At 40.2% G+C, this 27388-nt stretch overlaps 1 protein-coding gene across 2 annotated transcripts in view; it reads right to left on the bottom strand.

Annotated features, from left to right (window-relative positions):
• The window catches only part of LOC135543973 (golgin subfamily A member 7-like), a 38062-nt gene extending 12816 nt beyond the window's left edge, over positions 1 to 25246 (bottom strand). For both annotated transcript variants that reach the window (XM_064971287.1, XM_064971294.1), the window contains exons 1-3: positions 25174 to 25246; positions 15356 to 15481; positions 4412 to 4564 (exon numbers count right to left, since the gene is read on the bottom strand). In XM_064971287.1, the coding sequence (XP_064827359.1) occupies positions 4412 to 4564; positions 15356 to 15481; positions 25174 to 25182 (288 nt within the window). In that variant the 5' untranslated portion in view covers positions 25183 to 25246. The remainder of the gene's footprint in view (positions 1 to 4411; positions 4565 to 15355; positions 15482 to 25173) is intronic.
• Between the last annotated feature and the right edge of the window lie 2142 nt (positions 25247 to 27388).

The following is a 27388-nucleotide window of genomic DNA, read 5'->3' as shown; positions in this document are numbered from 1 at the left end:
ATCACGTCGTACCAAGCTTTTTTCGTTACACTCGACTTGAGTGGTTTTAGTCACTGACGTGATCTTCCTGTCCGGTTATGTTCTCCCTCGGGCTTGTGCGGTCAAGAAGATATCCGTGGGCTTTACTCAGCCTTGTCTCAGGGTAGTAAGTTGGTGGTCTGTAGATATCCCTCTAGTGGTGTGGGGGCTGTACTTTGGTAAATTTGGTGGGGTTATCCTGCCTGGTTGGCCCTGTCCGGGGTATCGTCGGACGGGGCCACAGTGTCCCCTCAGCCCCCAGTATCTATGCTGCAATAGTCTATGTGCTGGGGGGGCTAGGGTCAGTCTGTCCTATCTGGTGAAACTCTACTGTCTTATCTGTTGTCCTGTGTGAACTTAAGTATGCACCCTCTCTCTATGCTGATCCAGTTTCTGCTGTTTTGCCTGTGGCTATGGAACCCTGACCTGTTCACCAGATGTGCTAACGTGCTACCTTGTCGTGCTGCTGCTCCAGTTTCAACTGTTCTGCCTGCGGCTATGGAACCCTGACCGGTTAGCCGGACACACTACCTTGTCCCGGAACTGCTGTTTCGACCCTCTCTCCCTCTTTCTCCCTCCTTCTCTCACCCTACTGCACCTGCTGTCTCGACCTCTGAATGCTCGGCTATGAAAAGCCAACTGACATTTACTCACCTGTTGTACCCTCTACGACCAACCACAGTGACTATTATTTGACCCTGCTGGTCATCTATGAACATTTGAACATCTTGAAGAACAATCTGGTTTTAATGGCCATGTACTCTTATAATCTCCACCCAGCACAGCCAGAAGAAGACTGGCCACTCCTCAGAGCCTGGTTCCTCTCTAGGTTTCTTCCTAGGTTCCTGCCTTTCTATGGAGTTTTTCCTAGCCAACGTGCTTCTACATCTGCATTGCTTGCTGTTTGGGGTTTTAGACTGGGATTCTGTATAAGCAGTTTGTGACATCAGCTGATGTAAAAAGGGCTTTATAAATACATTTGATTTCATATGACTCCCACGAGGAGCCTAAGTCAATGCATCACAGGAATAAATAAATTCCTATATGGTTGTGCAGTGGTTCGTCCTGTAAAAATTGCAGCGTAGTGCAGCACAGTTTGCGTGGTGCCGCAGAATTCTATGGAACGTTATTTAAGTGCCAACCACTGGTGCCATTAATGTTATTGCTAGTTTGACCACCAGAGGGCATCTTTGAGAAGCATTTTATAGCCTTCAATAGTGGCTGTACTAGAGAATTTAAATCCTTTTTTTGTAAGAACATACTATATACTATATGGGACTGATTTTAAGAAATGTTGCTTAATTCATTTGATTAATATTATGGTGTTTCTAATCCAAGAAAAACCTCTGTGTTTCCGTAAGGATGATATGGAAAATATGGTGCTGTACAAAGTGACGGTCAGGAGTAGGCTACAGTGTTGGGCTACTTAGCTAAAGAATCCCCGCGTCGTGCGGGCACGCGGGAGACTGATGTTCAATTCCCCGACAGGGAGGAAGTAGACTGTCCTTCTAAATAAGAATTTGTTCTTAACTGATTCCATATGTGTTATTTCATAGTTGTGATGTATTCATTATTATTCTACAATGTAGAAATAAAATAAAAACCTGGAATGAGTAGGTGTGCCCAAACTTTTGACTGGTACTTGCTTAATTAATTTGCTTAATATTATGGTGCTTATATTCAAGGAAAACTAAAAACCCTCTGGGTTTCCGTTAGGATGGAACGGAAAATATGGCGCTGTACAACGTGACGGTCGGCAGTAGGCTACACAGTACTGGGATATTTAGCTAAAGAATCCCTGTGTCGTGCGCGGGCTTGTGGGAGGCCAGGATTCAATACCACGATGGGGAGGAAGGAGTAGGCTGTCCTTGTAAATAAGAATTTGTTTATAACCGACTTGCCTAGTTAAATAAAGGTTACACTAAGAGCATAACATTTCTACACCATAATTTTTGTCTAACCAAATAACACCTACACCACTTTTAACAGCACATTACTCAACACTAGTGAGACTCATGTCGCCTATGGCAGACCTACACTATATCGAAAAATATGACGTGACTCTCCGCCAATAATTACACATACATTGGAGGATTCTAATAATGGGCTATTATAATACTGTACACGGTGTCCAGGTCAGGATAACCACAACATTTCTTTATTAAAGACTATCAGAAAGAATGTTGGTACTTAATGGAATGATGAGATATATGTTCCTCTCTGTTTTTGTTTTATTATTTCACTTCCATACTGTGTTTAACTGTTTTCGATCTTGTCTAGCCATCTTGTCTCAAGAAAGAGGATCACAATGGAAATAAGTCCCAGACTCTATTGTGTGTTATCCTCGATGATTTTATTAATGTGCATGTATGGCTTTTTCAAGTTTTATGTGTGCTTGTTTTTTTAAATGGTCAAATTAATAAACTAAACTATTTATTTTGATCCAAAGCCATGAATGAGTGAGTCAATCAGCTTTATGTAGGTGCCGGCCATCAACTTGATAATATATAATGATATTTTGGAGGTTATTTCGAAAGTGAGCAATTGTAACCTGAATAAAGGCCAAAATAATATTTGTAAAGGCCAAAACATTTATTTCTATATTTAGAGGGAGAGAAACGCTGGGCCAATTGTGCACTGCCCTATGGGACCCCCAAATCACGGTCTTATGTGATACATAATAATAATGCTACTTAACTTGGAAAGAAACTTAGAAATACATTTGACGATAGAATTCTCCCCCTACCCTCCATCTAGGCAAGTCTATTGTCCAGTTACCTGCTAAAATAGCGGGAACGTTTCCCTAGTCAGCGCCATTATTAATGCATTGCCCCTTAAAGTGTTGCTCTGTGCTACCCAGTATGGCGGGGTGGGGGTCCACCCACCCTCCCTCCTCCTCCTCCTCCTCTGTTCCCCATGGGCAGTCTGTCTTCTGCAGCCCATCCCGTGCCCCCTGCCCTCGTGCCTTGAACCTCGTGCATTTTCAGTGGATACAGCTGGAGAACTGCAAGGCAATCCCATTGTGTGCCCTCGGGTGCCATGACAGATATATATTGTCCTGCCAATAACAGGTTTAATAATATATCTGTGAGAATATCCAAAAGGCTTTTATATCATTCTAAATTAACAATCAATTTGTTTTAAAAAAAATGATATTTTTGAGATTATTTCATTTTCAAATAACGTAAAATGAGCGAGAAAAAGGCCATTATTGAACATGGGGTGAGACATTGCTACTAATTTGTAAATAAAGCCAGTTTGCTATTTAGAATTATTTATTTCTGTTTTTAGAGGGAGAGAAACCAAAAACCTACAGTCATCTCATCGGTCTCCCAGTCGAGTCCGGCATGGGTATTGAACCAGCATCTGTAGCAAGACAGCTTGCACTGCCTTAGACCGTAGTGCAGCAACAGTGTTAGTAAGTAATACTGAAGTTGTGCACAATTATAAGTTTCTATTTAGGTTTATGTCGCCCATTCATTGTCAGAGACACAGAAGGACCCAAAAGCATAATTAGTGCTCTAACTCCCCCTTGCGCTGGTCTGGGGCAATGAAGTGGTGACGCAGGGTACCGTCCTAAACCACAAATTACCTCTAAGTACCACAGCATAATCACAAAACTTTTAGTTGAGCAACCACTGTATGTGCCAACCGGTAGAGCTGGATCTGAAAAAATGCTTTTGTGTAGTAACAGTATACTCACTCTAAATGTTAAAATCACATATTAGATTATGTATATATCTGCTTGTATGGGTGCTATTGTTAGAGCTGTACTGCTCTCTGCCATTTTAACTCTCTGCCATTAATCATATTAATATCAATACCTCACATCTCATTTCAACATCCATGAAATGTGATCACTGTACTAGTTTGGGTTCCCCCTTACTAATTCTAAATTACTAACTTGCAACATGAAAGCTAAACCCATTGACCAAATATCTTGATGGATTACATGACAGTAATAGGGCCTTCAATATGGGATCAAAACGCACTTATAATATCAAGCAATTTCTATGAGGGGGCATTTCTTTCTGACTCCAGAAAATGGCTGCTGACTGGCTTACAATCTATTCAATCAATTCTAGAGTGTTGGTCCACAATATAATTCAGAGAATTCCAAAGCATTACTTGGGTGTATTTTTGTACAACACATTGGCTTTACCAAGTCAGCACTAGCTTTGTAGTCAGCACACATTAAGTTGTGTAGAGTTTCAAAATCCCAGTATGTTTCCCCAAATTCCCAGAAATCCTGCTTGGAGCATTCTGCATTTGCTGCTTATTCTCTTCTGATTCCGGGAATCTTCCAACCAGGATTTTGGGAAAACCTGGGAATTTTGAGAAAGTTAACAGAATTTTGCAACCCTAGTTGTGTGGATTAGTGAAGGTCTCTCACCTTCTCGTAGTGTGTCTCCATACAGAGGAAGATTGTGTAAGCTGTGAGGCAGGCCAGACAGCCCTCCAGATACGACGAGCCTCCCAGCTTCTCTGCCTCAGCATACAGGTTGTTCAACGTCCTCACCGTCTCCTCAAACTGCTGCTTGTCAATCTGAAACACGGGACCAATCAAGTTGTGTCTCAAATAGCACCCTATTTCCAATATAGTGTGCTACTTTTGAACAGGGCTCATAAGGCTCTGGTCAAAAGTTGTGTACTTTATAGAGGGAATAGGGGCACCATTTGGAAAGCAACCCAAGTAAAATCAAAAACTGTTTCTGAGGATGATACACATAGTGAGATCTAAAGGAAGGCAATCAAGATAGAAAAATACATCACATAGTTACTATTTTCGATGATCAAATGGAGTGTTAGATATCTAACAAATGGAAAGTTAATTATACATTCTTTTCATCCTCGGTATAAATGATGAGTGGTTTGATTTGAATCGTGTTTTTAATCAGAGAATGCTGCATCTCTCTCCACTTTTGGCAAAATAATTAGGAAGGCTTGGCCGTGTGCTCACCGCATGTTTTCACTTTATACCGCAGCAGGAGACACCAAAACCTCTAGTGAGGAATCTGACTGTCTCTCCTTATCTACTGGCAGAGACTAGCTAGTAAAAAAAAAACTTTCCCAGTGTTTCCATCAATCTGGTGATGATATCTCTAGTGTTGCCGATATGAGAGATGCAATGTGGCTCTGACAGAGTTGAAGCCATTACACTCCATAATTCCGGACAGAGTGGAACTAAGGGCTGGCTAACACTAACATTCACTCATCACGTCAGGTCAGGCCTGCTCCACTGAGGAGAGGCCAAGGGCTGTTAGACCACTGGAAGTAGTGAAGGGTGTTTTGACTGAGTGTTGACGTGAGTCTCCACTCTGGTCTCCTCAGCAGGCCTAATGGAGTGAGACTGCATCCCAAATGGCACCTTATATAGGAGTACTACTTTTGACCAGGGCCCATCGAGCTCTAGTCAAAAGTAGTGCACTTTATAGGGAATAGGGTACCATTTGGGACATAACCTGAGAGAGCGGACTGCAGACCAGACCAGATGAAGGGAGCAGCCAGGCCTTCTGTTCCTCTGAACAGCCTCCAAGTTATGCTCCCATGTGCCCAAGGAATGTAACAACAAGCTCCAACAGATCAGTGGTCTTAGGCATGTTTGGTGCCCGCCGTGAGGAGTCTTTGTTATCCCTCTAATTTCCCCATCTGAAGGCTGGGATTCAAACCACATTTCTCCTTCGTCTGAGCATTTTTCCATTACGTTAGATGCTGTGATTTTAAAAGTGTAGATGTGCACTTTAGAAAGTATGTGCTACGTTAGTAGTATTAGACGATAGATTAATCGTGCCATGTCACCCACCATCTCAGATTGTCCTGAAATGGTTTCTGTAGTTAAAATAACATTGCAGGAATGTTTCTAAATAAGCTAATTGGCCATTTCAATTGATAGTATTCATATATTATTCAATAAATAGTATAGTACCCAATATTCGATTCGGAACAAACCTCTTAACAATAATTAAGATTCGAGGAATCCAAATGAATCATAAAAAGCCATGGCCCACCCAAAACCCACACCAAACCCACCCCAATAGCCAGTATAATTTCTCTATGTTTGACAAGTAGAATGAAGCTGTGGCTTGGAGTATTGTTTATTGAGACTATGTAATATATTCTCAGTAAATTTGTTGATGTCAACCCCTGTTTAAAGAAATTAGCAATTGAAGTAGCCATTGAAATTTGCCATTGCATTTTTCCTCAAAGATTAGTGTGAAAGTACCAGGCTTAGCCCACAAGATATCGCTGTTCCTGCTACTGCCACACACTTTTATCCTTTTTGTTGGTCTCTTGTGTTTATCAAATGGATCACAACATTTTCTTTGCAAATTTGGGTTGAAAACCAATAGCTTTTGCTCATGATGAAAATATATTATGTGGTCATCCTCACAAGTCAAGTCAGTCTTCCATGAACGCAATTTGGTTTGTTCTTCTCTTAGCAACCTAATGCTTTAATCCAGCTGACCTTGAATAGTTCAACAAGTGGCAGCTCTCTGAAAGGGCTTTCCATATGGTGCAATTCTCATATTAGGCCAAATATTTCCTGGAGAAATGGGCAGTTACTAAATATTGTGACTACCCTAATACAAAAATACAATTAGAAACCATTTCATGGTAGTCTTATGTTTTTTTTATATACATGTTGTGTGATAAGTGACATTTAACATTAGACCCAACCCAATACCATTACAAACCTATACAGTGTGTGTTTGTGACTTTTACCATTGAAGACACATCGAAACCATTCGAACTGCTGTATTCTAATGGTTTGCTTCCCCACCAGGAATGGTCTAACTCAGGGAAGCGCAACTTTGATAGAGGGGACACAAAAGATTGGAACTTGTCATGAAGGTCTGCAGTTTTACAGCTAATTCCCTACAATTCAACATTTTGGCCATATTGTTGAGATTTTTTGTTGTTGCAGTTTTTAATATGATATGAGTGAGATAGTCAATTTTTTATTTATTTTTTATTTTACCTTTATTTTACTAGGCAAGTCAGTTAAGAACAAATTCTTATTTTCAATGACGGCCTAGGAACAGTGGGTTAACTGCCACTGTTCAGCTCAGGGATTTGAACTTGCAACCTTCCGGTTACTAGTCCAACGCTCTAACCACTAGGCTACCCTGCCGCCCCAATGGAACACCCGCCCAATCGGTAATTCGACCATGATTACTAGAAGTTTAGATAACTGGCCATCAGACTAATTTACCAATCTAAAAAAAAAAAAAATTGTTGACATGGGTTGATTGAGTGACTGCCAGTGACTGACATAAGAGAAAAACTGTTGGATGCACAACCAAATTTCTAAATTGTACCTAACGCTCAACAATTGGTCCACGGGCCGCCAGTTGCCCATCCCTGGTCTTACTAATCCCAAACGTTTTCAATGGGGAATAAACCACACATACAGGGGCCATTTCCTGGACACAGATTTAGCCTAAGAGAAGAATAAAGTGAATTATTTTCATTGTGGACTGGCTTGAATTGTGAGGATAACCACACAATTTATTTCCATTGACATGTCTGGTGAGTATGCAGGCCATGGAAGAACTGGGACATTTTTAGCTTCCAGGAATTGTGTACGACATGGGGTCGGCGGCGGATGAATTGCACAATAACGGGCCTCAGGATCACATCACTGTATCTCTGTGCATTCAAATTGCCATCGATAAAATGCAATTGTGTTTGTTGTCTGGAGCTTATGCCTGCCCATAACATAACCCCACCATGGGGCACTCTGTTGACATCAGCAAACCGCTCTTCCACACAAGACAATACACTGTCTGCCATCTGCTCGGTACAGTTGAAACCGAGATTAATCCGTAAAGAGCAAATTTCTCCAGCGTGCCAGAGGCCATTGGCGGTGAGCATTTGCCCACTGAAGTCGGTTATGGTGCCGAATTGCAGTCAGATAAAGACCCTGATGAGGAGCACGCAGATGAGCTTTGCTGAGATGGTTTCTGACAGTTGTGCAGAAGTTCTTCGGTTGTGCAAACCCTCAGTTTTATTAGCTGTCCTGGTGTTTGGTCTCAGAAGATCCCGCAGGTGAAGAAGCTGGATGTGGAGGTCCTGGGCTAGCGTGGTTACAGTTGGTCTGAGGATGTGAGGCCAGTTGGATGTACTGCCAAATTCTCTAAAACAACACTTATAGCGGCTTATGGTAGAGAAATGAACATTAAATTCTCTGACAACAGCTCTGGTGAACATTCCTGCAGTCAACATGCCAATTGCACACTCCCTCAAAACTTGTCCCCAGCACAAGGTGCATGCTGTTTAATCAGCTTCTTGATATGCCACACCTGTCAGGTGGCTGGATTATCTTGGCAAAGGAGAAATGCTCATATTTATTACCTTTATTTAACCAGGTAGGCAAGTTGAGAACAAGTTCTCATTTACAATTGCTACCTGGCCAAAGCAGTTCGACACATACAACAACACATGGAGTAAAACAAACATACAGTCAATAATACAGTCGTAAAATTAGTCTATATACGTACAATGTGAGCAAATGAGGTGAGATAAGGGAGGAAAAGGCAACAACAAAAAAAAGGCCATGGTGGCAAAGTAAATACACTATAGCAAGTAAAACACTGGAATGGTAGATTTGCAGTGGAAGAATGTGCAAGGTAGAGATATAAAAAATAAATGGGGTGCAAAGGAGCAAAATAAATAAATAAATACAGTAGGGGGAGAGGTAGTTGTTTGGGCTAAATTATAGATGGGCTATGTACAGGTGCAGTAATCTGTGAGCTGCTCTGGCAGCTGGTGCTTAAAGCTAGTGAGTAAGATAAAGTGTTTCCAGTTTCAGAGATTTTTGTAGTTCGTTCCAGTCAGTCATTGACAGCAGAGAACTGGAAGGAGAGGCGGCCAAAGGAAGAATTGGTTTTGGGGGTGATCAGAGAGATATACCTGCTGGAGCGCGTGCTACAGGTGGGTGCTGCTATGGTGACCAGCGAGCTGAGATAAGGGGGGACTTTACCTAGCAGGGTCTTGTAGATGACCTGGAGCCAGTGGGTTTGGCGACGAGTATGAAGCGAGGGCCAGCCAAAGAGAGTGTACAGCTCGCAATGGTGGGTAGTATATGGGGCTTTGGTGACAAAACGGATGGCACTGTGATAGACTGCATCCAATTTATTGAGTAGGGTATTGGAGGCTATTTTGTAAATGACATCGCCGAAGTCGATGATCGGTAGGATTGTCAGTTTTACAAGGGTATGTTTGCAGCATGAGTGAAGGATGCTTTGTTGCGAAATAGGAAGCCAATTCTAGATTTAATTTAGGATTGGAGATGTTTGATGTAAGTCTGGAAAGAGAGTTTACAGTCTAACCAGACAACTAGGTATTTGTAGTTGTCCACATATTCTAAGTCAGAACCATCCAGAGTAGTGATTCTGGACGGGCGGGCAGGTGCAGGAAGCGATTGGTTGAGGAGCATGCATTTAGTTTGACTTGTATTTAAGAGCAATTGGAGGCCACGGAAGGAGAGTTGTACGGCATTGAAGCTCGCCTGGAGGGTTGTTAACTTGTTATGGCTGCAATACCACTAACGGGATAAGTGTCATCAACAACCGCTGAATAGCATAGCGCTACATTCAATAAATATTACTACAAATATTTATATTCATGAAATCACAAGTGCAATATAGGAAAACACAGCTTTGCCTTTTGTTAATCCACCTGTCGTGTCAGATTTTGAAATGATGCTTTACATCGAAAGCAATCCAAGTGGTTGGGTAAATTTATCGATCGCATGACAAAACATTAAGTACACTTAGCATCAGGAAGCTTGTTCACGAAAATCAGAAAAGCAATCAAATTAATCGTTTACCTTTGATGATCTTCGGATGTTTTCACTCACGAGACTGTTGCACAACAAATGTTCCTTTTGTTCTATAAAGATTATTTTTATATCCAAAATACCTATGTTTGTTTGTCGCGTTATGTTCAGAAATCCACAGAAAAGAGCGGTCACACCAACGCAGACGAAAATTCCAAATAGTTTCCATAATGTCCACTGAAACATGTCAAACATTTTTTTATAATCAATCCTCAGGTTGTTTTTAAAATATATAATCAATAATATATCAACCGCAAATGTCTTTCACAGTAGGAGAGGGAAAAGCAATACCTATCCAAACTCTGTTGTGCGAGCAAAACGCATGTGACCACTTGACGCGATGTTATCGTTCTGGCTCATTTTTCAAAATAAAAGCCTGAAACTATGCTGAAGACTGTTGACACCTTGAGGAAGTGATAGGAAAAGGAATTTGGTTCATATCCCTTTAAATCCAGCAAAGGGAGTTTTCAAAATAGAAGCCACTTCCTGTTTTGATTTTCCTCAGGGTTTCGCCTGCAATATCAGTTCTGTTATACTGACAGACAATATTTTGACAGTTTTGGAAACTTCAGAGTGTTTTCTATCCAATACAAATAAAAATATGCATATATTAGCAACTGAGACTGAGGAGCTGGCCGTTTACAATGGGCACCTTTTCATCCAAGCTACTCAATACTGCCTCTGCAGCCATAAAAAGTTAACACAGTGTCCAAAGAAGGGCCAGAAGTATACAGAATGGTGTCGTCTGTGTAGAGGTGGATCAGAGACTCACCAGCAGCAAGAGCGACATCATTGATGTGTACAGAGAAGAGAGTCGGTCCAAGAATTGAACCCTATGGCACCCCCATAGAGACTGTCAGAGGCCCGGACAACAGGCCCTCCGATTTGACACACTGAACTTTATCAGAGAAGTAGTTGGTAAACCAGGTGAGGCAATCATTTGAGAAACCAAGGCTATTGAGTCTGCCGATAAGGATGTGGTGATTGACAGAGTCGAAAGCCTTGGCCAGGTCAATGAATACGGCTGCACAGTATTGTTTCTTATCGATGGCAGTTAAGATATCGTTTAGGACCTTGAGCGTGGCTGAGGTGCACCTATGACCAGATCTGAAACCAGATTGCATAGCGGAGAAGTTATGGTGGGAATCGAAATGCTGGGTAATCTGTTTGTTGACTTGGCTTTCGAAGACCTTAGAAAGGCAGGGTAGGATAGATATAGGTGTGTAACAGTTTGGGTCAAGAGTGTCCCCCCTTTGAAGAGGGGGATGACCGCAGCTGCTTTCCAATCTTTGGGAATCTCAGACGACACGAAAGAGAGGTTGAACAGGCTAGTAATAGGGGTGGCAACTATTTTGGCAGATCATTTTAGAAAGAAAGGGTCCAGATTGTCTTGCCCGGCTGATTTGTAGGGGTCCATATTTTGCAGCTCTTTCAGAACATCAGCTGACTGGATTTGGGAGAAGGAGAAATGGGGAAGGCTTGGGCGAGTTGCTGTGGAGGGTGCAGTGCTGTTGACCGGGATAGAGGTAGCCAGGTGGATAGCATGGCCAGCCGTAGAAAAATGCTTCTTGAAATTCTCAATTATAGTGGATTTATCGGTGGTAACAGTGTTTCCTATCTTCAGTGCAGTCGGCAGCTGGGAGGAGGTGTTCTTATTCTCCATGGACTTTACAGTGTCCCAGAACTTTTTGGAGTTTGTGTTGCAGGAAGCAAATTTCTGCTTGAAAAAGCTAACTGCCTGTGGATATTGGATTCTAGCTTCCCCGAAAAGTTGCATATCACGGGGGCTGTTCGATGCTAATGCAGAACGCCATAGGATGTGTTTGTGGTGGTTAGAGGTAACCAAACTTGTGCACAAAATTAGATAAATAAGCTTTTTGTGCGTATGGAACATTCCTGGGATCTTTTATTTCAGCTCATGAAACATGGGACCAATGCTTAACATGATGCGTTTATATTTTTGATCAGTGTAGATAAAACGGTGTGGCAATAGCAGGAACAGCGGCATCTAGAGGGGGCAAAACTGGTACTGGTACTTTTACACTTATTCATGGGGGGAAATGAAAGCTACTTCAAATTCACTGAGAATACATTACATATAGTGAATAAACAATCCTACAAGCCGCAGCTTCATACTACTTGTCAAACATAATGTAATGATATTGTATACATATATATTTTTTCAATGTAACCTTTGTTTAACTAGGCAAGTCAGTTAAGAAGAAATTCTTATTTACAATGACGGCCTACACCAGCCAAAGCCCTATGGGAATCCCAATCACGGCCGGTTGTGATACAGCCTGGATTCAAACCAGGGTGTCTGTAGTGACGCCTTTAGCACTGAGATGCAGTGGCTTAGACCACTATGCCACTCGGGAGCCCATCATTTAATATTATGTGAATCCTATAAATTAAAATGACCAATTTGGGTGCAAGCAATTAGCTTAATGTAATCAGAGATCAAACTATATTTCAAGAAAATAACTACAGAAACGATTTCAGAAGATTCTGAGATGGTGGGTGTCAAAATCCTCTTTCTTGTGCTTTTTGTGGTGGAATGATCCAGATACCATCTTAAACAACTTATTTAGCCTACTTTGCATCAAGCGATCTACTGTGAATTTGAAGAAGGAAAAAAAAGGGAAAGGTCAACATGTGCAAATTGGAAGTGGAGGAAATTTGACAGCATTATCAATTTATTTCACTGTCCCTGGCAGGTCTGGCTAGCTATCTGCCAAATACAATGAACAATTTCCCAGACATTTTCTTCTACCTATACTTAAGATAGAAAAGGAACATGTAATAATGTATAATAACAACAACTAAATAACCTTAAATAGAGGTGAAAATCATCAACACAATGTGCTGCCCCATGAGCTATTCCAGCTAAAGAGCAACATGAATCCAAAGTTGAATAAAATTAAGTATTTTATTAAATTGATGAACGAGGTATTTTGTCACTCCTGAGATTTGAAAAATAAAGAAAATAAAATCTTGACAAGGTGAAATAAATATGACTGTATAAAAAAGAACAAGCTCACTTAAAATGTTTGGCAGTACATTGCCTATGATATACTATGCTAGCAAGGGGATGGGAGAAATGTTGGAAAGGTTTTTTATGATGAGGCACTGTAGCTGTGGATGGACTCCCTGAGGAGTAGCACGATGTATTTCTTCAGCAGTGGTATGTGTAGTGCATCCTACAGGAAAACAAGTGTGCCAAAGAGAGACCACCCAATCAAGAGGGAAGTGCCATTAAACCCAAAAGCTGTGTTGTAAAGCTACTCTTTTCATGTGACACATGAATGTCAACCCCCCCATTTTGCTAGCAGCACATTTTTTATGTGGGCATGGAACAGGTGGAGGCAGTTTTCCTCATGGACCTGCTTCATTCCATTCCCTGGATCATTACCAAACACTATTTTTTAAACCAGTCACTGCTCTCAAGCATAACAGGATGAAGGGTAAATACTAGATCAGTGAAAGTGTATTGGAGTCGTCAGCTGCACTTGATGTTTTCTGCTCCTAGCCTTCTGCTAACCCCACACGTCTCTAACTGATAGATGAGATATTCTGAAAGAATTCAGACCCCTTGACTTTTTCCACATTTTCAGCATTATTCAAAAATGGATTACATAATTTTCCCCACTCATCAATCTACCCACAACACGCAATAACGACAAAGCGAAAACAGGTTTTTAAACATTTTAACAAATGTATTAAAAATAAGAAAGCATTCAGACCCTTTGCAATGAGATTAGAAATTGAGCTCAGGTGCATCCTGTTTCCATTGATCGTCCTTGAGATGTTTCTACAACTTGATTGGAGTCCACTTGTGATAAATTCAATTAATTGGACATAACTTGGAAAGGCACACACCTGTCTATTTACAGTGCATGTCAGAGCAAAAACCAAGCCATGAAGTCGAAGGAATTTTGTCGAGGCACAGATCTGGGGAAGGGTACCAACAAAATTCTGCAGCATTGAAGATCCCCAAGAATACAGTGGCCTCCATCATTCTAAAATGGAAGACGTTTGGAACCACCGAGACTCTCCTAGAGCTGTCCACCCAGCACCACTGAGCAATCAGGAGAGAAGGGTCTTTGTCAGGGAGGTGACCAAGAACCCAATGGTCACTCTGATAGAGCTTCAGAGTTCCTCTGTGGAGATGGGAGAACCTTCCAGAAGGACAACCATCTCTACAGCACTCCCCAAATAGGCCTTTATGGTAGAGTGACCAGACGGAAGCCACTCCTCAGTAAGGCACATGATAGCCAGCTTGGAGCTTGCCAAAAAGCACCTAAAGGAATCAGGACCTTTAGAAACAAGATTCTCCGGTCTGATGAAAACAATATTGAACTCCTTGGCGTGAATGCCAAGTGTCACTTCTGGAGGAAACCTGGCACCATCCCTACAGTGAAGCATGGTGGTGGCAGCATCATGCTGTGGAGATGTTTTTCAGCGGCAGGGATTGGGAGACTAGTCAGAATTGAGGGAAAGATGAACAGAGCAAAGTACAGCGAGATCTTTGATGAAAACCTGCTCCAGAGCGCTCAGGACCTCAGACTAGGGGGAAGGTTCACCTTCCAACAGGACAATGACCCTAAGCACACAGCCAAGACAACGCAGGAGTGGCTTTGGGACAAGTCCTTGAGCGGCCGAGCCAAAGCCCGGACATGAACCGGATCGAACATCTCTGGAGAGAACTAAAATATCTTTACAATGACTCTCCCCATTCAACCTGACAGAACTTGAGAGGATCTGCAAAGATGAATGGGAGAAACTCCCCAAATACAGGTGTGCTAAGCTTGTAGCGTCATACCAGAGAAGACTTGAGGCTGTAATTGCTGCTGGCAATACTTATGTAAATGTGATTTTTTTATTTTTAATACATTTGCTTTGTCATTATGGGGTATTGTGTGTAGATTGATGAGAAAAAAACAACAATTTAATACATTTTAGAATAAGGCTGTAATGTAACAAAATGTGGAAAAAGTCAAGAGGTCTGAATACCTTCCAAATGCACGGTATATCTGCAGGAGCTGGACACGGGAAAGAATCATGTTATACATCCAGGGCTCTACGCTGACCATTTTTACAAGGTGCACGTATGCGCCTATTTTGAAAAATGTAGGCGCACACAAATAAATTTGGAGCACAATGAGGTATTGAAGATAAAATCCTTACTTTTTCTTGGCGCACTGGTGCTCCTAAATAGCAAGATCAGCACAGCAAATTAGATCAGCACAACAAATTATTTTGGTGCATATGCGAGTAAAATTGTCCCACTGTAGAGCCCTGATCTATCAAATAGATCTTGCAAGAAGGCTTTGCAGATAAGGGAGAGTGCTGATTTAGGATCAGGTCCTGCCTATCCATGCAATCTTATTCATTGTTCTCTAAAAAAGGACAAACTGATCCTAAATCTGCACTCCTACTCTGAGACACTATGCATATATGCCCAGATCACAGTGTTATCAGAGTGCTTTAGCGTACCCTGGTCTCCAGTTCAGAAGGGAACTTGGTCTGGAACTGGCAGACCGTGCCATTGGTGTAGTCTCTCTGGATGAACACTTTGGCAGCGATAGCCGCCTGCTGCCTCATATCCTGCAAGCTGTGAGTCTGGAAGGAAGGAGAGGGAAAATGGGCTTTAGGCTAGTTGAAGAGCTCAGTGAGGATTCAACAAAAAATGTATTAACGTTTAGGCCTAGATCGCATACATAGATGACATAGCCAAGATGTGCACACCAGACAATTTGAATTTCTACGACAAAAAAATATATAATTTTGCCTATTAGCCAAATCTATTCAACATCTGTTGGCATGAAGTAGCTAGAACAAACTACCATATCAACAAGCATAATTAATTTCTTTAACCGAGAGCCCTATTCTGTCACTTTTACCCCTACCTACATGTACATATTACCTCAATAACCTTGTACCCCTGCATATTGACTTGGTACCAGTACTCCTTGTATATAGCCTCATTACTGTTATTTTATTGTGTTACTATTTACCTTTCCCCTCCCCCTTACTTTTTAACTCATGTGACAAATACAATTTCATTGATTTGTAAATAATATAAAATGGCTGCCATTTTACTGAAAAACAGATAGCAGTTTCTTGTTGCAAAATTACAATGCAGTAGGGAGTGGACTCTATAGCTGCCTTGCAGCTTGTTTTATATTAGACAGGAACACTGATAGATAATGAATGCTGAGAAATGGAGGACTGTTGAAAACAAAATGTGTAACCTATTAATCACAAATTAGACTTGGCAATGCTTAAACACCAGTATAAGGAAACAAATGACATGGAACACCACCCTATTATCTGATCCAACAAGAAGACAATGAATTAGGACGGCTAACGTTAATCATTCATAACTTTAACATGTTTCATAATGGAAACCACAACCAGACTGGGAGACCATCAACCTAAATGACCCCCAGAGGAGTGGGAGGGGTGGCTTGCATTCCAACGAGCACCCTATTCCCTTTATAGTGCCTGCTTTTGACCAGAGCCCAATGGACCATGATAAAAAGTAGTGCACTACATAGGGAATGGGGTGCCATTTGGGACAAAGACTCTGAATAATGATTAGCCTACAGTGTGCTGTGCTAAAATTATATACTTTGTGAGGTCCTTCATAAACCACACTGTAGCTTCAGTAGTGTCTCAGACTACTGTAGCATAAAGGCATTTCTATGTAAAAAAAAAAAAAAAAAAAGTTTTAAAAACTTGACCAGTAACATGTGAAGTTCATAGGAACACGTCAGATTGTGTCAAGTGAAAGCTAAAAGTCTATATTTTTTTAGATATAGAGACATATAAATATTTCTCAAGCATTTTCCATCCTAAATATTAGAAATGGCAACTGCTTTGATTTCTGTTCAAACAGATGAAAAATAGGGCTTAAAACAAACGGCTAGCAGAAAAGGGGCTTTAAAAGGTATTAGCAATACATCAAAACACAATAGTGTGTTGAAGTAAAGACCATGCCAACATTTTTATTTTATTTTGCAGAAAAAAAAGTGCCTTCTGTACGTTCAAGAAATATTGCCTAATGTCTTGTCATTCTGTTACCAAAAACCCACATATCTTGAAGATATTTTCTAATCTCTCCCTCATGACAAGGGAGGATAATGAAAGTTCACAGAAGTACTAAGTAAAGGTAGCCTACCAATTAGTAATAGGGTTTTTACTGATAATAAATCATAAACCAGATTGTTAAGTGGTTGAAACACATCATTCTGTTACCAAATCGCTAACAGAATGACCCCCACCCCCCAAAAAGATGGAACGGAATGACTACAACTGAATCGGCAACAATGGGAATTCATAGTAGTGACAATCCACCGTTGGGTCACCTGCTACTGTCCTCCCTTCCACTTGTATACTGTCATATTCAGCTCATAACTGTTTGCTTTCTCTTTCAATCAAGATGTGGTTAAAGCAGGAGTATAAAAACAGTCTGTACAACCCCTCCCTCTCTCTCACCCAATCTCTCTTCTCTCCAGTTAATGTCACCTCTCCATGAGTCCCAGCTCTTTCCATTTACTGTAACAGCCCTCTCACCCACTGAGCACCGACTGAAGCCGGATGTCCACGGACGTTGAAAAGTTGTTGAAATTTGGCCAATCCAAATCTGAACCAAACATAAACATCTGTTTCACACCTTTGGACAGCACAGTTCAGTAAAGAAAAGTTGAGTAGAGGTCAGTACAATACAGTAGTAGCGTTGACACAATATCAGAATTTTGACTTCGATACCAATACCATATTTAGTATCACGATACTCAATACCAAAATTTTGTAGCGTGAAAAAATAAGGCGTATTAGCTAAATTCACAGAATGGCACCTGATCCAGACGGATCTTTTGAGTTCAATATAACTACGTTAGACATTTTTTATTTATGAATGTATGCATTAATGAATCAATTGTACAAATCATACAATCAATTTGACTTAGGCTTTTTATCAACCTAACTACATATCATAATGGTATTAATTTATTTAAAAGGTAAATCTCTAGTCTATTGATAAACTGGGTAAATCAAAATGTAGCCTAGGTCTATTCACAATACAGGTGAATGCATATTTAATAGGAGTGTGTGCATGCAAAAACGCCATTCATTTTCCTATAGGCTTTGACCAACGAACCATAGCAGTTATTGCCTACAAAAAGACGTCATTACTATTTCTCTCCGTTTGAGGATTGAGCGAAGAGGATCTTGACTGGGAGAGACATGAGGTGGGAAGAAGAAGTGAATAAATAAACTTTATGGTGACGATCAGCTTTGAAATCAGCAATATTTTTTGTTAACAAACTCTAGAGTATTGAATTGATGTTAGCTTCAGCTGTAAGCCAGCAAGGAAAGTTAGCCTACAAAGCTGGAAGCCACCGGTATCTTCTTGCATTGTAAAGTGGTCTAGCCTGTGATGGACATTGTCTTGTGAACAGTTATGAACAGTTGCAACATTTCTATATGCTGTTTTGCATTATTCAAGTGTGATGCAGCCCAGACTCCCAGTGAGTGAAGTGGTTCCTCAGGACAGGCTAGAGCTAGCAATAGGTAAGCGGAGCAAGCGCGGTGGTCTCGCGCTACAAGGCGACATCGGCTGCGCTGATAGGCGACATCGGCTGCGCTGATAGGCGACATCGGCTGCGCTGATAGACAGACTTGATCCTATTTCAATCAGTAGATGACGTGAGACACATTTGACAGAAGTACCAAACTGTTTTTTAGGTTCTAGTATAGAAAAAGTACAGAAGTTTCGGTATACTGTGCAACACTATGCTGTACAGAGTAGAATAAAGTATAATGTATTGTATTGTACTCTACTGCATTTTACTGTACTGAACTATACTCTGCTGTGATGTCCAAACTTGTGAAATACTGACGTCTATTATTGGTACAGATTTGGTCCAGTCCCATCAAATTTGGTCTTGTTTTGGGCAGTGCTCATTAGAATAATAGCCATTGTGTGGAATAACAACCAAACATGCAAAGGAGGATATTACATTCTTCTACCTATTCAGGATATATCACTATGAAGAGAATGACATTCATAATTACCGGTATGCATTTCTCTATAGTACAGATCAGGGACCCATGATGTTACCATCATTCTGTTACCAGGTGTTGATCCACTTCATTTACTGTAGTTCCATTATACAAAATAGAGGTTTCAAACTCAAGGTGTCATATAATAGCTGACACCCCATTCTTTCTGCAGACATCTTTCAATCTTAATTCTGAGTACTAATAAAGTAATTAATTTGAAGTATTAATAAATTAACCGTTTTTGGAATATGTGATCACATAAAAAACTGGAGGGAGTTATTTACAGTCATTTAGTTACCAAACTTGATATCTGCATTGTTCTTAGAATGTGTTTTTGTGAAATTGCCAGTGGAACTTTAAAAGTAGTCCTTGTGCATATGGTTGTATGGTTTAACTTTGTAATCAATGGTTTTGTTTGGCATACTTTTAAAGTAAAAAAAACCTGAGTATGAGCAACAATTTGTTAACGTGGAATTGCCCTACACTCACTACAACTTTGTTTTGTACTGATGAAATGTCCTCAAAATGACATAAACTTCATATGATGTGTGAGCGCCCTGCAGGTAAATGCTGCTAGGACAAAGTTACATAATAAATGTTAAGGAGCATGAATGTAAATATTTAATGCTTTGCATCTACAATATTACTTAACGCTGACAGCTTCCTCAATCTCTCAGTCAGAGATGATTACTGCTGTCAGGCAGCACTGCCGCAAAAACAAATGTTGGCTCACTCTCTCCCAATTCGCCAGTGGATACAGTAACTATTAGAAGTCATAACAGAATTAACGACAACAATAATGAATGGAGTAAGTCAAGGAACAATTGAGGCCTAGACAAATACTCTTTCTGTGTAAAGAATAATCTCAGATAAAGCCCAACACATACATTACATTACATTACATTACATACATACATACATACATACATACATACATACATATATATATAAAAAGTTTGAAATATCCAATAAATGTTGTTCCACTTCATGATTGTGTCCCACTTGTTGTTGATTCTTCACAAAAAAATGCAGTTTTATATCTTTGTTTGAAGCCTGAAATGTGGCAAAAAGGGGGCCGTCGCAAAGTTCAATGCATATCCATTTTTATATTTTTTACTTTCTTTGGGGCCGAATATGTACAGTGCCTTGGATGTTTAGGCGGATGGGGGACTTAGGGGAATCTAAAGTATTCGGCCCCCTTGAACTTTGCGACCTTTTGCCACATTTCAGGCTTCAAACATAAAGATATAAAACTGCATTTTTTTGTGAAGAATCAACAACAAGTGGGACACAATCATGAAGTGGAACAACATTTATTGGATATTTCAAACTTTTTAACAAATCAAAAACTGAAATATTGGGCGTGCAAAATTATTCAGCCCCCTTTAGTTAATACTTTGTAGCGCCACCTTTTGCTGCGATTACAGCTGTAAGTCGCTTGGGGTATGTCTCTATCAGTTTTGCACATCGAGAGACTGAAATTTTTTCCCATTCCTCCTTGCAAAACAGCTCGAGCTCAGTGAGGTTGGATGGAGAGCATTTGTGAACAGCAGTTTTCAGTTCTTTACACAGATTCTCTATTGGATTCAGGTCTGGACTTTGACTTGGCCATTCTAACACCTGGATATGTTTATTTTTGAACCATTCCATTGTAGATTTTGCTTTATGTTTTGGATCATTGTCTTGTTGGAAGACAAATCTCCGTCCCAGTCTCAGGTCTTTTGCAGACTCCATCAGGTATTCTTCCAGAATGGTCCTGTATTTGGCTCCATCCATCTTCCCTGTCCCTGCTGAAGAAAAGCAGGCCCAAACCATGATGCTGCCACCACCATGTTTGACAGTGGGGATGGTGTGTTCAGTGTGATGAGCTGTGTTGCTTTTACGCCAAACATAACATTTTGCATTGTTGCCAAAAAGTTCAATTTTGGTTTCATCTGACCAGAGCACCTTCTTCCACATGTTTGGTGTGTCTCCCAGGTGGCTTGTGGCAAACTTTAAACAACACTTTTTATGGATATCTTTAAGAAATGGCTTTCTTCTTGCCACTCTTCCATAAAGGCCAGATTTGTGCAATATACGACTGATTGTTGTCCTATGGACAGAGTCTCCCACGTCAGCTCTAGATCTCTGCAGTTCATCCAGAGTGATCATGGGCCTCTTGGCTGCATCTCTGATCAGTCTTCTCCTTGTATGAGCTTAAAGTTTAGAGAGACGGCCAGGTCTTTGTAGATTTGCAGTGGTCTGATACTCCTTCCATTTCAATATTATCGCTTGCACAGTGCTCCTTGGGATGTTTAAAGCTTGGGAAATCTTTTTGTATCCAAATCCGGCTTTAAACTTCTTCACAACAGTATCTCGGACCTGCGTGGTGTGTTTCTTGTTCTTCATGATGCTCTCTGCGCTTTTAACGGACCTCTGAGACTATCACAGTGCAGGTGCATTTATACGGAGACTTGATTACACACAGATGGATTGTATTTATCATCATTAGTCATTTAGGTCAACATTGGATCATTCAGAGATCCTCACTGAACTTCTGGAGAGAGTTTGCTGCACTGAAAGTAAAGGGGCTGAATAATTTTGCACACCCAATTTTTCAGTTTTTGATTTGTTAAAAAAGTTTGAAATATTCAATAAATGTCGTTCCACTTCATGATTGTGAAAAACATGGTTTCTGGGGGGAGCTGGGGTGGAGGCCCTTTTTGTTTATTTTTCTTTACACACCAAGTTTATTATCACAAATCCTATGTTATCAATATGATAATTTCTCTGTATTTTTTTTTACTTTTCTTTTTCTTTTGAGTGGCAGCCCACAGGAGCATGTTATATGAACTGAATATATGAATTGGTATGAATTTTGTACCTGTCACACTCCAACAAAAAATTACAAAACTAATTTTAAAAACTTGATCACCGTGTTTAATATTTTACGGCTATTAGATGCATAATCAATCATTACGCCAAGCTGTTTTAACAGTGGTCTCTGGCTGCTTCCCAGACAACACTAAAAGATATCATCAACTCTAATCTGACATGTTTATCTAGCTAGGTTATCGGGATTTATCTAAGCAATGATGTTCTAATTGGTGGGAGAGTAGTAGGAGCTATAGCCATTTCAGGGTTATTTTTGTCTGAAGGAAAAATCTATTCACATAACATGCCAGAGAAGAAGAGTAAAAGAATGTATGCACTCACTACTGCAAGTCGCTCTGGATAAGATCGTCTGCTAAATGACTAAAATGTAAATAGTTACACCTATTGGCTAATAGTCCCATGGTCGGTTGGTCGGTCGGTCCGTCCATCCCTCTCTCTCTCCCTTTCGCGCTCTCTCTCGCTCTCTCTCTCTCTCGCGCTCTCTCTCTCTCTCTCGCTCTCTCTCTCTCTCTCTCTCCTAACATTTTAAATAACCAGCACCAATAGGTTAGATGTTTTTTTTTTCAACATTGCATTCTGAAAACAGTCTCATGAAATACTTAACTAATTAGCTAGCATACCTATCTGAATAGTGTTATTGTGAAGTACACAGACAGATAAGGGACATTTAATAACTCCTTCTTAGAGTTTTGATAGCTAAGCTAAAGTAAGTGAACACAATCAAATCCACAATTACATTTCTACTCTCATATGCTGACTTGTCTACCCTACAACCATCTACACAAGGTAGGCCAATAAGTTACTGCCATTGCATTGTAATAAGTGAATAGCGTTAGTTATATTACATTAAGAGTTATAATATTAGCCATTAGTTATAATAGTTATGAGGGGGAAACCTATTCAACTTCCAGATAAAAAAAAAGAATGGAATGAGGGAATGTGTTATTGTTGGATCTGATTTAAAAGTGGAACTGACAATGTTTTAGCACCAATACATTTTTATTAAATCTGTTCATATATACCCCCAGGAAGAATATAAATTATTTGGTATTTTGTTACATTATCTGACAAGCGAGTACTTAGTTATGGTCATTTTGACATTTTCATAGAATGTTTCAGAATAACGTATAGTAAGGCATTTGTGAAAATTCTATAGCAATATACAGTGGGAAAGCGGCAGTGTATTTGGACAATTAATAGACACTGCAGTAAATAAAACCTAATAAAAAACATCTGTCTTGTCCAGGATTGAAGTCTATGCAGACCGGTGAGCCATACCCAATCAGAGCTAAAGTAGGTTTATATGCAAGTATACCATTTGCCACACGGCCCTGCCATCGTTCACATTGAACTGGACTGTGTGCTTACAGGCAGTAGCAATAGTGTGACTTTAAATAACTAAAACTCATTCGTCAAAAGCCACAAAATACACCTGAATGGACTTCTGCAAATATGTATAAACCACGAGAGTCCTCTTGGATTTGGGAACTTCACAGTCCTATTGATCAAACAACTGTGAACAAGTAGGCTCTCTACCCCTCAGTTGCCTACGCACATCAACAACAAGATCAACAACTAATTCTAGCCAGAGCAAGATGAGCTAAAAATCGAACAAGGGAACATTAGATAAAAACCTTTCAAACTTTTTCAGCTAGTTGGCCGTCAAAATTGCAATGATAAACGACGGGGAATAGTAACCTGCTCGTCCTTCTGCAGCTTACCTGCCAATGCATGCTTGTCCCAACCCACGTTTTCACAACTGAATAGGAACTTGCCTGCCTGTCCGCTCATTTGATCAATGACAAATACATTTGATTTACAACTAAGAGATATGTTAACTGTTGATAACAGTTGTTCAAGTTCAGCATAGCTAGCTAGCAAAGCAATTCAATTCACACTTATTGCTAGCTAACCAAACGACACCTGCATCTCTAGCTCTAGCCGCCAAAAAACGATGAGGGGAAAGGGTCAGCCACTCACCCACTCCTCCAATGACATGACATCCTCCCAGCTGATAGCTAGCTATCGTGTTTCTAACCTGCTAAATAAATAACTAGCCACATAAGTAGACACGCTAGCTCAGAGGTGTCAAACTCAATCAGCACACTGGCCATATATAGCCTACTTGTTGTTTTTTAAACATGCAACCTAAACTGGCCATTGTTTTATTGGAAAAAAAACATGTCCATTTATAATGTCCACTTATGTACATAGGATGCTGTATATAGCATTTTAACATATTAAAACAAAATAGGTAATTATTTGTCCAGCATTCGCTTGCTGCTTTGCTTGCAATGTGCATAATATGCTGCGACCCTAATCAAAACGGATTTAATAACTTTCAATTAAATAAATAAAAAACGAGCTATAGGTTATTGTAACACTTACACTTAAAACATGTTCACCTGTGCGGTTGAATGCATCTTTGCTGCATTGTGCACTCAAAATGTATTGTAGTTAAATAGCCAGCCTAGGCTACTGCTCAAATGTTACTGTAATAGGTCTACACGTTTCTCCTTTACACGGTGATTTGCAGCAGGTTGTGTGTCGCTTAAGGGTCCTATTCGGCCGGTTGGCCTTGTGTTTGACACATGTGCTAGACTATTAGCCACGTTATGACTGACTTGTGATCATTGCTCTTGCTAGTTTCATTGTATTGACATTCCTAGCCTTAGTGACAGTGGACCGTTTTTGTTCAACATATTGAGTACAATTTTTATTGAAACAGTGCATCCCGAATGGGTGAAGGCAGCAAACAATGTAACAGGCCAGCTGTGATTTAAAACCTGATAGCAATATTTTTTGGACTACCAAGAAATTAATTGGTGAATTATGTGAATCATCCATTGAATTGCATCCATCTATTCTGCTATTCTGCCAACAATGCCTTACTGTACGTCATGGAATTTTGTCAAATATAACCTATTTTTGAAACATCTTATACAATTGGTTTGTACAAAGTAGTTAAACGCTGTTAGTTCCACTGTAAAGAAGCACTAGCAATGTCATTATCTAGCTAACGTTAACTCAGAAGCAAAACGACGTTTCTCAATCTGCTTCACAAATTCGTTAGAAAAATAACACCAAAAACGAGTTGGCTAATATAATTTAATACAATTACAATGCTAAGTTTAATCATATCAAAGACAAACAACCCACAATTCTTTAGCTGTATAATGTTAGCTTCGATAGGCTAACTACTAACTTAGCCGAGTTAGCTAGCAAGCTAGTTAACAGTTAATCAGGGGTAAAGACGATATCCATTTGAATTAGCAAATGTGTAACTATTATACTATTCAGATGACGAAAGTATATTGTTTCAGACTGCAGCGGGGGTATTTATGATTAAAACTGATCACAAAATCCCTTACCTCAGCCATGTTGACAGCTCTCTGTTTACCTTCCGCTAGCTCTAAACTGAGTACAGCTACTAATGTGTCCGGATACAAGTTGTCCAATTCACGAGGTTCCGTAGCAGCAAACTGCAATGCACTCTGTGGGAATAACGAACAAAAAATATATAATTTGCTATCACACTTATAGATAGAGTTTATGAATCTTATATATACAGTGCCCATTATTGGATAAATGAAACAGATGTTGAGTTAATTTTCTACTTTTTCAACTAGCTCTGGTCCATGGCATCGCGAACTACGCCCTACAGCAGACCTACTCTCAAACCAACGATGTATATAGGCCTAAACCCTGATCTTGATGCTAATTCTTGGCCATTGAGAGGGTTTGAAGCCATCGGTCGCCCATATTGGCACTGCCCAGTAGACGTCTGTAAAACAAAGAATGTTAAAAAACGAATGTAGACAGTAAAAAACCGCTGTGCTATTTGTCTGTATAACCAAATAGCGATGTCTCTCAACTCTAATCTAATAGACACAATCTAATTCGAGAGATTAGGAGCATGGGTTTTTTAGTCTATGATGAGAAAATTGAGGACACATTCTAGTCATTAGCAAGTTAATTTTTTTTATCTGATAGGCATGAAGAATTTTCATGGTGGATTAGTGTTACAGCTTTTTGTGCCAATACAACCATGTGAAGGTGTGAAAAATACCGCCTTAACATTACCTACCCCCACCATTACACATTTTATTGCACCCTTTACCAGGCTGTGAGTTTCTTTCTAGGCCTATCTTTAAAAAAAAATCTATGTTCACTATCCATCACTAAAATGAACACAAAAGCCCATGTCCAGGTAAATAGTAATTCTAGAAGTGACTTTTACTGAGCAATCCAGCTGCAGTTAACTCATATAATTCCCAAATCCCTGCCCTGCAATGGTCAGCCTGTGTGTGAAAAGGATGAATAGTGTTTCCATTAGACCCCCACTTCAGCATGAGCGGACTGAGCAGCAGTAAAACCCTGGTAGTGGGCTATTAACCAGCATGCATGTAAATGAAGGGCACAAATGGTGCTCATTAGTGGGCTCTCCTCCTCTCTCAGACTCTGGACATCACAGAGGGTAGAGAGCTAGGGCTTTAAAGGCCTGCTGCCTGCCCCATTGCCAGACAAACAAACCCTGCAGAGGAGCAATAGAGGGATTTTTACTTTTATACAGATCCACTCTAATTACCCCTGGACTGAAAGCCACTCTATTTCTGTCCCAAATTCCACCCTTTCCCTTTATAGTGTACTACTTTTGACCAGAGCCCGATGGGCTAAATCCCAGCCCTTGTGATGCATGGGAGGGATGGCTGTGAAAACACATTCCTCCCTGGCGAGTCACACAGATCAGCCAAGTGAACACCATATTATCCTGGGCTGTGAAAAGCTCTGAACTTGGCCAAAACTTTTACTTACTGTAGCCTAGTGCTAATACCCTTTACCACTGTGTATCATCAGCCATAATCAAGAGTTCTGGACTATTCTTGGGATCCTAGTGATCCCAAGTGATTATTCTGATATTATATTAATTTATAATACTTATAGCCACTGGTTTAACAATAATTAAGGTAGTAATGTGCTAAAATAGTATTAAGGGTTGTTGGGCCTGTACCTAGTAAGATGTTTGAAAGCTGATGAAAGTTAATTATAGGACATTTGTTCCTGATTTTTGTCATTGCATGGGAAAGCAAATGATACAAAAGTAATAACTCCTTGTTTTGTCTGTGTTCTGCCTGAGCTATAGGTTATGCCTCTTTGATCAGCTGAGTGTATGTAACTGGAAATGAGATGCAGTTCCTATCAGGAGCCAAGGATGGCAGTAACTGCCATGTAAATATGTCACAGTTCATCAGGGAGAAATGCCCTCAAGCGGGACAGTAATTGCAACGGTTAGGTTACACAATTATATTTTACCCATAATATACTATATTGCATGTCAACTGTCTTTGACAGTTAAGGGTTCCCTAAATCTAATGATGTAGGAAATATATGAAATACATTAATTTACAACTGAAGGGGCCTATAGATAGCATGAGGCTATAACAAAGGGTTGTGTATATTACTCATTTTGGAGTAGGTCTATGTGTCAGCTATTGTAAACACATATCATGTCTGAACTCAGATGACATCCCTCAAGAAAGACAGATATAAGAAAATCTGCCATGGGGTGGAACAAGCTGGAGAAGG

Source organism: Oncorhynchus masou, chromosome 1, assembly GCF_036934945.1.
Source record: "Oncorhynchus masou masou isolate Uvic2021 chromosome 1, UVic_Omas_1.1, whole genome shotgun sequence".
NCBI classification, from domain to species: Eukaryota; Metazoa; Chordata; class Actinopteri; order Salmoniformes; family Salmonidae; genus Oncorhynchus; species Oncorhynchus masou.
The sequence above is the reverse complement of the archived record's forward strand: the minus strand, read 5'-3'. Positions and strand labels throughout refer to the sequence as shown.